At 49.5% G+C, this 12,907-nt stretch overlaps 7 protein-coding genes across 7 annotated transcripts; 2 read left to right on the top strand and 5 right to left on the bottom strand.

Moving 5' to 3' along the window:
• Positions 1–385: 385 nt before the first annotated feature.
• Positions 386–914, top strand: M431DRAFT_501783 (hypothetical protein; the record flags this gene model as incomplete). Its single annotated transcript, XM_024918059.1, has 2 exons — positions 386–735; positions 809–914. The coding sequence occupies 2 exons, from the start codon at positions 386–388 to the stop codon at positions 912–914; spliced, it is 456 nt and encodes a 151-aa protein (XP_024767450.1).
• A 241-nt stretch (positions 915–1,155) lies between these two features.
• M431DRAFT_488308 (hypothetical protein) lies at positions 1,156–2,295 on the bottom strand (the record flags this gene model as incomplete). The annotated part of the gene is made up of 2 exons (XM_024916550.1): positions 1,156–2,143; positions 2,255–2,295. The coding sequence occupies 2 exons, from the start codon at positions 2,293–2,295 to the stop codon at positions 1,156–1,158; spliced, it is 1,029 nt and encodes a 342-aa protein (XP_024767449.1).
• Positions 2,296–2,988: 693 nt separating this feature from the next.
• Positions 2,989–3,708, top strand: M431DRAFT_514219 (hypothetical protein). The gene has a single exon (XM_024920180.1). It carries the CDS (start codon positions 3,088–3,090, stop codon positions 3,694–3,696), a length of 609 nt encoding a protein of 202 aa, XP_024767448.1. The 5' UTR covers positions 2,989–3,087; the 3' UTR covers positions 3,697–3,708.
• A 514-nt stretch (positions 3,709–4,222) lies between these two features.
• M431DRAFT_488306 (hypothetical protein) lies at positions 4,223–6,337 on the bottom strand (the record flags this gene model as incomplete). The annotated part of the gene is made up of 2 exons (XM_024916549.1): positions 4,223–6,228; positions 6,334–6,337. The coding sequence occupies 2 exons, from the start codon at positions 6,335–6,337 to the stop codon at positions 4,223–4,225; spliced, it is 2,010 nt and encodes a 669-aa protein (XP_024767447.1).
• An 888-nt stretch (positions 6,338–7,225) lies between these two features.
• Positions 7,226–8,015, bottom strand: M431DRAFT_367869 (hypothetical protein). The gene has a single exon (XM_024914612.1). The coding sequence runs from the start codon at positions 7,782–7,784 to the stop codon at positions 7,290–7,292; it is 495 nt and encodes a 164-aa protein (XP_024767446.1). The 5' UTR covers positions 7,785–8,015; the 3' UTR covers positions 7,226–7,289.
• A 114-nt stretch (positions 8,016–8,129) lies between these two features.
• M431DRAFT_129538 (hypothetical protein) lies at positions 8,130–9,132 on the bottom strand (the record flags this gene model as incomplete). The annotated part of the gene is made up of 3 exons (XM_024912408.1): positions 8,130–8,260; positions 8,316–8,690; positions 8,742–9,132. Coding segments are annotated over 3 exons (894 nt in total), but the record flags the coding sequence as incomplete, so codon positions are not given.
• A 475-nt stretch (positions 9,133–9,607) lies between these two features.
• M431DRAFT_525949 (hypothetical protein) lies at positions 9,608–11,976 on the bottom strand. Its single transcript, XM_024920649.1, has 4 exons — positions 11,567–11,976; positions 11,332–11,501; positions 10,401–11,283; positions 9,608–10,336 (listed from the first exon to the last, which is right to left on the bottom strand). The coding sequence occupies exons 1-4, from the start codon at positions 11,754–11,756 to the stop codon at positions 9,981–9,983; spliced, it is 1,599 nt and encodes a 532-aa protein (XP_024767444.1). The 5' UTR covers positions 11,757–11,976; the 3' UTR covers positions 9,608–9,980.
• Positions 11,977–12,907: the final 931 nt, after the last annotated feature.

The following is a 12,907-nucleotide window of genomic DNA, read 5'->3' as shown; positions in this document are numbered from 1 at the left end:
AAAATACTTCTCGAAAGGCATTTTAGAAGGAGCTAAAAATAAAGACAGCCGATGCTCAGCGTTTTAACTCATTCATGACGACTTTCGAACCAAAGGGCATATAAAAAAGCTTATCTTATCAATGGTTAATTGCCCCGATTCAGCACTACTATGCAGTGCTATAAGCTACAAATATGCTTATATCCGACTTTTGAAGCCTGTAGTGCCCCTCCAACAGAAATAAATTTCTACAACGATTTCAATCGCGGAAGATCGTCAACCCCAACGCCAAAACGAAGCCGATTCTCCGAACCTTTGCTGAATATCCACGAAGTATTCTTGCTTCTGAGCAGCCAATTAGAAGACGGAAAAAAGAGCAGGGGAAAAAAAAGGCCAATCTTACAAAATGTCTGGAGCAGGAAGTGGCGATGCTACGCTTTTCGAAGAAAGCTTCACCGTGACGGAGTATGATCAGTCCAAATACGACAGAGTCGCCCGCATATCATGCACGTCTAGCGACTCCCAGACCGTCATGACCCTGGACATCAACATTGAGCTATTCCCATGCTCCGTGTCCGATACGCTGCATGTCGTCCTCACTACCACGCTATCACCAGACGGCAGCAAGGAGGACGACAAGGGCTGGCGAGACGTTGGCAAGGCTGGCGATGCCCCAGCAACTCTTGCCGATCTGTACGACTATGTGTGCTATGGAAAAATTTACAAATTCGAGGAGACGTTTGATGGCAACACCATGTATGCAGATCCCAAGAGAAGCTTTGGAGAATGAAGAACAACTTGGCTAACACTTGGATTTTTTACTCTATAGTAACGCTTACGTCTCATTCGGCGGATTGCTCATGGCCCTGCAAGGCCCGGTTAAGAAGTTGACACCACTGCGAGTTGACAACGTTTATTTGTTGGTTAAGCGGTAAAAAGCAGCAGTTGGTCAATAAATTATAACATCGAGGAATGGGGGAAAATACAGCGCTCAAGGGCAACTTCACTTATAGAGGAAACACAAAATTCGACAATTTAATGGAATGGGAAAGAGATAATAAAAGGTCAAAGAGAGAAAGGGAGGGAGTCTCGACGTCCTACGGCTGTCCTCATGCAACATGACAGCAAAATGCAAGAGAAGAAAAGAGAGAGAAAGATATCAATCAACAAACTAGTCTACGCTGCTTTAACAGACTGTTTGCTATTGTGGCCGGGCCAATCTGGCTGATGCGGCCCGGGGAAAGGAAGGTCTCGGTGCATCCTGGCCTTGATGGCGGCCAGATCAGGTTCGTTGGCCTCGGTCAGAATGCCATGGCGAATGAAGAAGTCAATCATGACTAGCGCACAATTGGGCTTGAATTTCCCGGCCGCCAGATCCCTCTTCACCTCGTCCACGTCACACAGCAGAAACTCTTCAACTTCGCCGTCTTTGGGACGAGGCACGACGTCAACAGGTAGCTTGAGATTATAGACCCACTGGCACTCGGGATAAATGTAGCCGTCCTCACCAACGTACTTTGCCTCAGTGATGTAGATGTAGGTGACGTTCCCAACCCACTCCGCAGTGCCACGGACTAGAGGATCGGGGAGACTGGCCTCTTCGTCAGCCTCTCGGATGATGCATTCAAAGGGGTCTTCGCCCGTCATGAGGCCACCAGCCACGGTGTTGTCCAGCATGCCGGGGAAGGTCGACTTGTTGGATGCTCGCTTTGGCACCCAGAGTTTCATGCCGTAGGGAGCGGTTGGGTCTTCGACATAGGCAACCATATGAACTCCGTATCGCGCAGTGCCAAACAGGCCCATGGCAGCCCTTTCCACGCTGAAGAGAAGCTCCCCCTTTCGAGCATACACGGGCCATAACTCGTCACGCCATCCCTTAAGAGTCTTGAAGGTACCCTTTTCACGCCAATAACTTGTCAATGCCGACACGGCACGGGTTCGCTCCTCTTCCGTCTTTGGCGTCCTGAACAGCTCGACAGTCCGGTCAGCTGTGTTTAGACGCATGTCTCCCCGTATGTCTTGGGGTGTTTGAGACAGCTCATCGATGACCCAATCGGGCACATAGCCAATGGCATATTGTCCGTCTTCATCTTCCCACAGCAGCTTGAATAGTGTACTACGCAGGCTATTGGCCTCGGCTGTCTGATCATCACTGTACGGAAACCTGTGGTAGGCATTCGATTAGTGGCTGATGTAGTTACGAAAGCTCTGCCACCGTCTGAACTTGAACAAGGGCCTCTCTTGATAAATAATGGAATGAAGGGGTAAAACGCACTTGTCAGTGTCACAAATGAGGTCTAGATTGGTCTTCGACATGGTGCTTAAAACGGTAGTTATCTGTATGCGGTGATTAGATGCTTCTGCAAGATTGCAAACCGAGATGACAAGAGTCTGTGAAATTCACAGCTTCCCACTGGGAAATTTATAAGTCTGCATACACTCAAGTATCAAAGCACCACTCGGCACAAGGCATAATGACCCTCTCAGGTCTTCATTCCTCATCAACAGCATGAAACAGACTTCATGGCTATGCTAGCAGGCAACGAGCCAATCAAGCAACGAATGCGTTCAACGTACCTGTAAACGATCAGAATCTGTAGGCTATCAAGGTCTAAATCCACAAAGGCGTTTGTTTACCGGTGAATGATCAGGAGGGAAACAAAAGAATGCCTCAAAAGTGAGCCTTGTAGCCTAGACGTTGTTGGTCCGGCGGTGGATCTGCGTCTTGTAAGGGCAGTTGCCGAGGACAAACACCAAAACAGCTGTTATGTCGTGCGGCTAACTGTGTTGAGTAACCCGGATGCCTGTTAGACGATATGATTCATCTAATTTTGTATGTTTTTTTTTTTTTTTTTTTGATGTAGGACTTCATTCTTTTGTCTTCCTACTTCTCCTCCCAGTATTCTCTTTTCTTTCATCCAAAAGGAAAAAAAAAACACCACTAAACTGCCCACTTCGACCTACCCCGCGGCTCCAGAAAAACCTCCAAACTCAACCAGCTCTTCTCCGTCCCTTTTCGCTTTCCCACGAGCTCAAATCACCGCCATACACCCCGGTCGCATCGCAACCAATCCAACAAACAGCCAATCGCCAAACATCTCAACAACAATGTCCGGCCCTCTCTTCGGCATCGTCCCCGCCGGACAGCCTCTCATCACCGACCCGACCTCCAACCCCTCCCCCGCCTCGTTCCTCTACGCCCTGCCCACGACAAAGCCCTTCTCCCACATCGTCGTCTTCCTCCTCCCCGCCATCGCCCTGCCCGACAACACCGCCGCCGCAATCTACCTGACCACCGCCCGCGAGGCCGCCGCCAGCCCGACGCCAAACTTCCGCTTCCTCGGCGCCATCGGGCCCGGCAAGGAGAGCGCCATGTTCAAGGTCGGCGGCGGCAGCGGCTCCGAGGCTGACGCGGGAGGCTTCATGATTGGCATCTCCGTCGAGCCCGCCGACGGCGTTGGCCAGCGCCTACAAGAGCTTGCCGCCAACAAAGCGAATGCGCCAGCATCGAGCTCTTCCGGCTCAACAACGACATCGACCGCCGTCCTCGCCCAGCGCATCATCCAAAACGCCTTCAACTTCCTCGCCAGCTTCAGCGGCACTGCAGGCCCCGGCGGCGTCGAGGTAGTTCCTTTGCGAGCCTTTGAAGACTGGTGGCGCAAGTTCGAATCCCGAGTTCGCTCTGATCCTAGCTTCCTCGAGAAGCAGGCCGACTGATTCAAATCCTACTACTCCTTGTATAAATCACAACTGCTTCGGCTGTACTCTTCCCGTTTGGCTTTGTAGCGTAGAGCGAATCTCACATCTGCTTTTTTCACCCCCTCTGCCCATCCATCCATTCTTCGGCAACTCATGTAAGGATTAGCATCATCTTAATATCGCGGCTCAACAAAAAACAAAAGAACACTGGCGTAAACGTGCAATAAGGCTGTGGTTCAAATATTGTGTATACACAAGGCTCGTTAAGAGCTATTTCTAAAAAACTGGTTCTACTACCTGATGAGTGAGATAATCTCCCATCCTAAGCCCCAACTTGGAGATATCGCTGCTTCACCAGAAACTCCCTTTGTACCCATTTCCAAAAACAAAGAGGCCGCTATTAAAGGGGCAGTCGGGGAACATATAGACCAAAATGAACGTGTATGAATGAAGCCGACGACCGTGAGATTCCATCAACGCTTTGACATGTCTATCATACAATCATGACGTTCCTCTAAGAGGAGCTGCTTCCACCGCGTCGTCGCTAGCTTTCCTGCGGTATCAGAATGGAATTCTTCAAACGTGTCGGACTTCCGGCTCTGCTGCGACGGCCAGCGTTCAGCATTTGTAGTGTCGGAGCAAGTCGTTCGCAGCTCTCTGTCCGCACAACAAGCCCATGCCTGTCCATAACTGACGGTGGACGCATTCCGTCGAACCGCTCAAAGCTCGACTTGGTTCCCGATAATCGGTGGCTTCTAGCAGATCTTGACGTCTCTCCGCCGTCCGAGCCGTCAGTTTCATCAGATTCTGTGCCTCCAAGCTCAAACTCAAGCGCACCGCCTTCCTCTAACAACCGATCATAGCTTGTTGTGTTTCTGCCGAAAAGGTTTCTCACAAAAGACGAGCTTCTAGCTTTCCGGAAACGGCGGAACCTGCCCAGCACTCTGGGGCCCCATTCGGTTTTTCGTAAGAGGTAGCCAATGAAGAGGAGAACCAGCACCAGCACCAATAGACCAGAGACAGGCGAGGACCGGTTTGAAAGGACATCGTCGTCGTCATCATCGTCATAGCTATGAGAGCCTGGAAACAAGGGTTTGGACCCGGCAAGTTCAAAATCAGAGGGAATCTCCAGCCCTGTATTGCTTCCGAATCCAACGGGGAGTTCTGAGCCTTGTGGGGGGATCTGTCCGGCAGCGTAGAGAACCATTTTGCCCAGAGTCCAGCTGACCTCAACGCCTCCAATCGTGTCAATAGGCTGGAAGGGATCCAAAAACCCCTTACCCTTCGCCTTTTCCACAGCTCCCTTGGTGTTGTTGACTTTTGTGCCGGGAATGTCCCCAAGGCTGATCCGCGGGATGCCAATGCCTTCATATAGCACATTGATTAACCATGATGCTTTGAAGCAGGCTTCCCGGGCATTCTCTGCCTTCTCCTCCATCGTCTTCTTTCTCTTGTCAAGTCCATGTTCAATTACTGACCAGTCCTGGCTGCAGAATGCATTAACCTCCTGCTCGTATGCGATCAAATCGTAGACTTTGCTCTCTTGACCAAAGACGCCATGTGTTGTGTGCCAGTACTCCGAAACGCCAATAAAGTGGTTCACATCAAAGTCAATGGCGGGCACATGCTGACCGTTGAGTAAGCACGGATCGTCCTTGCATGGTACATCTTTACCCAACAAGGGGTACGTCTTACGGAGGCATTCTTCAAACATGCCGGTTCCAACGAGCGCAACATCGGATGATTGTTTGCTACCGAGAGGCTCTCCCTCAATAGAGGTTCGCAAGCCTTTCGGCAGGCAAGGGTCAGGAATGTCGCCTTTCGCTTTGCCGTACTGCTCTTGTAAAGCTTCGACGAATCGCTCTCGCGCCTTGTTAGCCCCAAAACCGAGCCACGTAGCCGTAAAGACCTTGTACTCCATAGGAGAGCCATCTAGGCGTCGCAATCGGACCAGCTTAAGGTCGTTCGCGTGCTTTTCCGTCTCGGTTGTGTTTGGTGCAAAGGCAATCTGTGCCGACGCACCACCCATGTCTAAGAAGCCATAGGTATTATGGCCTTTTCCATGCGCATGTTCGTCGGGTTTATCGAAGCCGCCAAGTAGATAGTTGGCAGCGATCCAGCCGTACAAGCCCTCGGTCTCGCCTGAGATGACCTGAATGTGGCTTGCACAGTCGGGGAGCAGAAACTGTGTGTTGGCCTGTAGGTACGTGCAGATGCCTTGTAGCAACGCCGTTTGCTGGTGCTTGGGTAGGAAGCGAACGCCAGCAGTTGCCAGGAGGAAGATGGGCGTCTGGGCGACCTGGGATGCTGGTATCTCGTCGAGCGCGGTGTCGATTAGCGCTTTCAAATGATCGGGCCCGACAGAGGAGACATCTTCAGCAAAAGTAGAAACCCCCGGATGGATTTTCTTGCTCTTGTGGAGCTTCAGCTTTGGTAGTACGTGGGCATCGGAGGCAGACGCTTGCTTGAGGGCCTTGTTAGGATCCTTCCATTTGTAGATGTACACGCGGGTGCCGGAAGAGCCAGCATCGAGAATTACACCGTATTGACCTGCGCAACCATTCCATGTTAGCGGATACCGATCTCAGATTCCTCTCTCTCTCCTTCTTGGCACTTCCTCTTCCCAATTCCGAGCCGGTGTGTTTCGCGTCTTACCCATGAGAGCATGCGGACTGCTGATATCGAGTCCAGTCGAATCAAATCAAATCTCGCGCGGCGCCTATCGAGTCGAATCGGTTTGTTATTATTACTTGTATCGGGCTGATAGCCGCCAGCTGGGGCAACAAAGCGCAGCAGATGGATCGACTCGCGCGGCCGCCGATCCGTCAATGCGGGGGTTGGAGGAGAATCAAAGATCGCAAAAGTCGAGACAAAGAATTCTTTGTCTCTCGGCAGGTGGTTATCGAGGAATGGAGGCTTCTCGAGGGGGCGCAATCATTAGGCGATAAGAAATGTATTTAGTGTAGGATTGGCAGGTTACTTTGCGCAGGGGTATCGAAACAAAGGCTGGCGAGCGAAGTGAAGGAGATTGTGCCACAGAATTAGGGATTGCAGTAGGAATCGAGGCTAGGCGATCAAGCGACTGAACGAGAGACAATGCAACTATCGTGGTGCGACAGGTTGCGGACGGAGATGTGGAAGGGAAAACGGAAAACTGACATGGAGATTGAGAAAATGCTAAAGTCCAACACGGGTACGCATAATTACGTGGATTGGCAGCTGTCGAGCCACTGAGAGACGCTGAATGCCTCACGCTGGGGGAGCCGACGCCACAGTGCGCTACCATTGCGCCATGGGCAAAAGCATCTTATCTAAGTCACTGTACTTGAACATCCACGCAGAGAAATAACAATTCTAAGTTTCTATACTCTTCACAGCCTATCTGCAAAGTACACGCTATCAACGGCCACCATCCTTGTTTCGTCGCTGCTAAAGATAGAATACGAAGTCATCCGCAGTAGCTCAATCTGCCACTACAGGTGATGGCTGTGATAACACCACCAGCATCTGCACAACCCTGCAATACCGCCTTGTTGGACTTGGTACCCCACGCATCACGAGCATTTCCTCCATCCACTTGTCACCCGTGCTTGTACGAGTATGGCGTACCTTTATCTTGAACAACACTGAACGCAACATAAATGCCTCTCCCGGCGGCTGGCACAGGTTCCCCAGCTTCGGCCTGGGCTGCACTCGTTGCAAACGGCTGAATATCTTTGTACTCGTCCAAACGAGCAAGGGGCCGGATATCTTTGCGCAGGCTCCAACAGCCAGCACTGAACTGGGGGCTTCGTTTCCACCGATGAAATGTGCACTGTCGAATGCTGCTCGCGATTGTTATATGTTATCCGTTCATGTGTATGTACTTGCATCTCATCTGTGCATTGTAGTGCCGTCCTCCTCGTATCAAACTTCCGCTTGTCTGGATTGCGTAATCCGAGACGGCAAGCCAATTTTCGGATGAATGGTCGCATTTTGTATCGGATGGTTCTGGTATAGGTTACCTCGCTTTGAAAGCGTACAAATTGATCTCCTCTCTGCATGTTGGTTATGGGTACGGAGGTTTTGTGTGATAGGTGGCGCCTGCAACTTTTACGCGGCGACATGTGCACTGGTATGCAGTATATAAATGCTGCAGATGGCCTTTGTTCACTCGTAATATCTTGAACCCAATTTAGACTGAAAGAAGATCAATTACTGAACAATGCCGGTTGCTTTTCTTTCATGATTGTTCTCATTATAACTCCCTCCAATGAGATTGCCAAAACACATACTGCACAAAAATAGACACCAGTTCCGAACCGATATCTTGTCACTGAACTCAACTTTCTTTGTTATAGATCCCTCAATGGTCCATTCGCTCTGGTTTGACCAGGCGGTTCGCCAGACTTGAGCCCAGAGGTGAGGCCAACACTAGCCCAAGGGCTACCTCGCTGGGGGAAACCTGGAGAGTTCGCACCTGGCTGCCTTGTGCTGCCCCCCCTGGACAATCCCTTGTTGCTGGCGATATTGGGAGGGAAAATGTCTGCCCGTCCCTGGCCGCTTGTTGTACGGCGGTACGACTGGGTTTCAGGGGTGAGGCCTGTAATGATGGGTTAAGGCTGTATCCAATACCTGTGGATAGTGATGTACTTTACCATGAGATGGAGTCCGTTTTCTTGCCCAGGGATCTTCACGCTCGTTCCGTTGAAGATTGGATCCAGACAGACCTGTGGTGAACCCTGTAGTATCGAACCGTGGCCCATGGCTGAGAGAGTAAACTGGTTCATTTGTATCGTGGAAACTCGAATGAAAGCCGTGTGGTTCTTGGCCGTTCGTTGCGGGCTGCGGCGCTAAGCGGATGGAATTATCGACGGCATCGTACGCTGCTCGCTCAATTTGGCCCAATTCGGCTTTTCTCTTGACTTGAGTATAAAGCTCCTGTGTCTGGTAAAGCTTGCGATTTTTATCTCGAAGAGCCTCCGCCAGTTCGACATTCTTTTGTTGCAAAATGTCTCGCGAATTCGTCATACCTGCCTTGATAAGTTCATGAAATAAGAAGGGAAATCACCGACATCACTAACTTTCCAATTTCCCACGTAGTCCGTTGATTTTTGCATCAGCATCTCTATTAATTTGATCACATCGAGTCCACAAATCCGAGTACTTTTCTTGTAATGTCTTGCACAGGTGCTGCTGATAGTGTAGGTTTTGGGTGATTTGATACGCCCAGAAGCCGACAGCTCGTCCCGCGCACTCCATGACTATGCTGGGATTCAATCCACTGAGTATACATGCTTTATATTCTTCAGTTGGATTGAGATTGGTGAAGAAGATGCTGTCTGCTTTGGCCAGTTGGGCGTTGCATGCAGGGCAAGTGTTGCGCCCCTGATTTTCCAGTTGTGTGAAGCCAAGCTGTTTAGCGCATTCCGAACAAAAGATGTGACTGAATCGTAAGCAAACCATAAGCATGTATTAAATAAAGCTAGAAGATTGATCATGAGACTCACCTGCAGCTTGTGACGACCGCGTGGTCGGCAAGTTGCTTTCTACACTTGAGGTTATTGCAGGTGAGTGGATGATCCATTTGAAGCTGAGTTTACTCGTGCGTCCAACGGACCCCAGAAAGGGGAGCAAATGTAGATAAGTGAAATAAAAGGGAGTGGTAAACGTTATCGTAACTGAACGGCCAAGCAACCTGGAAGCTCTGAAGCGTTGTTTGGAACCAAAGAGTGCGATTGATGCGTTTGCTGTTGAAAGGTTAATTAGACTCTCCAAATCGTTTTCGGGGCGTTGGGGCAGATGAATGGTATGGGAAAAAGCCCTCGTCTTTATCAGAGTTTCAATCGGGATGCACTTGCTTCTCATATCGCCGGCCACAGGTCTCTTCTAAGGCAGCAGCTCGGTTGTAAAGTCTCCTGCAGGGCTGGCACTTGCCTCTCACGAATAAGGGAGGTACAGTCTGAGGATTTCTTTCTGTCTGAGCCTTCCACCTTAATGTTAGAACTATGGATTGCATTATATGCAAGGAAATGGCCTAAATATCTAACGATGGGTTGGGCAATGAAGTACAACTGTTGCCATATCTTAGTATGGCCCTGTAACATACAGTCAACCTGCCTTTTCAAGCCTGTCCGGCTTTATATCTTCATTGCAGAATCTTCTGGTATAATATGACTACCGCCATTCTATGGATGTTCCTGTGGGTTTAATTCAAAAATAGCAGCTGCTATGCCCATGTATGATTCCCTGGCCCTTAAATGCAATTGATCTCGTCTTGCCTACATCGACCCCGTGTCATCAAATTTGCGTGAGTGAAAGTCTCATAATCGCAAGACTTGGCATCGGCTCTCAATCCCATCAAACACACAAGTATTGTCAATGGGAACATATTGGTTTGTAATGATTTTGATCACCTCTTGCGCCACCATCCCTCCAGTTACGGCAGAGATGTTGTGCAGCTCCCCGCCAGCTGCTCGTGCTAATTCTTGAGCCACCTGAGTCAAGCGCTCATTGCCCTCAAGAGCCGGTGCCTTTTGACAGACTGCAGTTACAATCTCATCAGCGGATGCCGCCGAAGCATGCGATGGCACGCTCAAGGCAAGGTAGATGGGGATCAGCGATGTCGGCATTTCCGGTCCGGCAATGGCAGCGATTTCGTCATTGCTTAGCTCTCGTTCTATTTGGGAGATGGTCTCATATTAGTGACCGGCCTAAAGAGTTGCATTGAGGTCGTCACCTACCTATGATTTGCTCCATGCTTGGCGGCGCTTCCCCTGTGTTGTTGATGAGTTTAACGAAGCGAGCATTTTTGCAAAACAGCTCTACTTCCTCCAAGCCGATGTTTTCACCTCCCGATATTTTGCGGACTCTGGACAAGACGTCGTTTACATCTTGCCTAGCTTTGTCCTTGTAGATGTTCTGCAACTGGATGTAGACGCTGGACTGCGCCTTCATATCAGGCAAGCCACCAGCCACGGGTAGGCGTTCGTTCTCAGCATAAAATTGTTTTAAAGCTTCGGCAATGATCCAAAAGCTGGACTTGGAGTCTTGTTCATCCGTATGCTCATAATCAAAGACCTGTTTAAGCGATGAAGGGACTGGTTGCAGAGTCACATGCTGCATTACAGCTGCGAAAGCTTCGTCAAAGTTCTCTTCACCTCCCTCAGGATTGTCTCGCCTTGTGGCCTTGGATATGAGTTGGCGAAATTCTGTCTTTTCGCCGTAAGATGTTGGGTAAGCGCCGCCGTGTTCCTTCTTCCAGATGTCAAGATAGTAAAGCAAAATTACAACCATGGGAATATGACCATGGTCGTGGTGGTCAAGATTGTCGATGTCTTTGGTCATTTCGTTGGCAAACTCGGATAGTTCTGGCCAAGGGGATAACAGTCTCAGGTCTGTCGTTGCAGTCTGGTCGGGGTGAGTATCCACAGTGGGAAATGTTCCTGGTAATGTGATCCGGAAGTAGGAGTAGAAGCCTACTGAGTGGATGGCTATAAGTGGCGTCCGATGCTGACGGCCGTATGCCTCAATGGCTTCAAGCATTCCAGGTTGTAAAGGATGGCTATACATGATCATGGTGAAAGTCTCTGGTGCATTAAGCAGCTCTTGAAGACTGGTGGCATCCTGGGTCAATTAGCCCTGAAGACGCCATAGATAACACGAGGAACGCACCGTCACGGCAGAATTCCAAACTCCATCCACCTCTGGATTAAGCTCAAGGAGCAGCTCCGTACAACACTGAGCTCTTGATTTACCGAGACATGATTCGTCTAGGAAGAAGTTGACGCCCAAGTCCACATCCTGGACAACGGCACCATCGGCAATAGTGAATTTGCCAATGCCTAAGTAAAATTACAATATTAGGGCCCGCAATCAGACTCGGTCTTTGGGTAAAGGACCAACAAACCGGGTAAGACAAGGTTCTTCAGCGTTTCAATACCAACTGTGCCGGCTCCCGAGTTAATAAGCAAAAGATTGGCCGATTCCAGTGCGGCCTGGCCTGAAGCAGCCCACAGCCTGAGCTGGCGATCATACTTCTTTTCCTTGTCTGAAGGACCCTGAGGTATGAGAGTCGTTTGTTCCAGCTCCTCTGTCATACTGTGCAAGCGCTGCGTGTGTGGATGCTTTGAAGTTGAGATGACTCCTGGGCACCAGCGGGGTAGTGGTAGATGGCCCGGTGCGTTTGTTGTGAGGATGTGAGTGAGTGAGGGAGTGCTATTGAAGGGGTTCAAAACTTGGAGTAGTGATACTGTATTCTTTGGCAAATTCCTAGCCAATACAGAGCTTCGGATGTTGCATGGGCGACGATTGATGCAGTTGTTGGACAATGTATGTACTGGAAGCTAGGCACATGTAGCTATCGAGGGGCACAATCCAAGCTCCTACTATTACCCGATACAGACTAAGCAGAGAACGTAAGCTTCACTTAGTCCGCATTAGGTATCAATAGTTTCGAGAATTATCTTTATTTCAATACATTTGCTCTGTACGAGATTCATCCTCCATACGTCCACTGCAAAGAAGAATTATCTGCCACCTGAATATATTTATTTATTTAATAAGAGCATCTCGCCTAATATGACAGTGATATTGCTTCTTGACGGTAGGGGCGTCTGTAATTTCCCCTTGCATCATCTCTACTGGAGGTGCTCTTTGTTTTATAGAGGCGCATGTGCCTCTTCCGTTCAACATATTGCATTCACTTGCATCACCTGAACAGAATATGTCACAATACTCCCGTTTTTATCAGAGTGAAACCGTACGAACACAACTTTTAGCCTCATGCCTTTCAGCTCCAACAGGCACCTACGCTTCTTGTGCCATAATTATGGACTCTCGGTCATATCCTCTCCCTGTGCAGATACTGGTAGTTTTGTCTCCAGAATTCTTTATTATTCCCCTCGATCTAACTATAGCCAAGCGAGTGCCATGATGTCAATTTAAACTTCCCATACCTGTGGCCATGAGGTACGAGTTTTCACCCCTCTGGCTTCTCGTCAGTAGCAGTTTTGGTATAGTAGGAAGGCGTGGGTGTGATTTACAGACACTCAAAAACTTACACTAAGCATGTAGCAAACGGAGAGAGTCACTTGACAATACCTAATTTCTAGAACCAATCTTGTTTGCAGTCTTCGACGACCAGTATAAGAGGCTGTCCTTCCACCAGCTGCACCTGACGAACTAGACCCTCTTACCTACCTATCTCGATTTACCTCTCCGTTTGTTCAACTACTCTCGCTTTTTGCAC

The sequence above is a fragment of the Trichoderma harzianum genome (assembly GCF_003025095.1).
Source record: "Trichoderma harzianum CBS 226.95 unplaced genomic scaffold M431scaffold_34, whole genome shotgun sequence".
In the NCBI taxonomy this organism is placed as follows: domain Eukaryota; kingdom Fungi; phylum Ascomycota; class Sordariomycetes; order Hypocreales; family Hypocreaceae; genus Trichoderma; species Trichoderma harzianum.
This window is presented reverse-complemented; position numbering and strand designations above follow the sequence as displayed.

Bases quoted from the DNA above. Each gene is read 5' to 3' on its own strand.
- M431DRAFT_525949 (XM_024920649.1), bottom strand. From the start codon at position 11,756: ATGACAGAGGAGCTGGAACAAACGACTCTCATACCTCAGGGTCCTTCA. The intron at 11,502-11,566 runs GTTTGTTGGTCC...AATTTTACTTAG, and splicing joins GAAGAACCTTGTCTTACCCG to GCATTGGCAAATTCACTATT. The intron at 10,337-10,400 runs GTAGGTGACGAC...TCTCCCAAATAG, and splicing joins AAGCATGGAGCAAATCATAG to AACGAGAGCTAAGCAATGAC.
- M431DRAFT_367869 (XM_024914612.1), bottom strand. From the start codon at position 7,784: ATGTCGCCGCGTAAAAGTTGCAGGCGCCACCTATCACACAAAACCTCC.
- M431DRAFT_514219 (XM_024920180.1), top strand. From the start codon at position 3,088: ATGTCCGGCCCTCTCTTCGGCATCGTCCCCGCCGGACAGCCTCTCATC.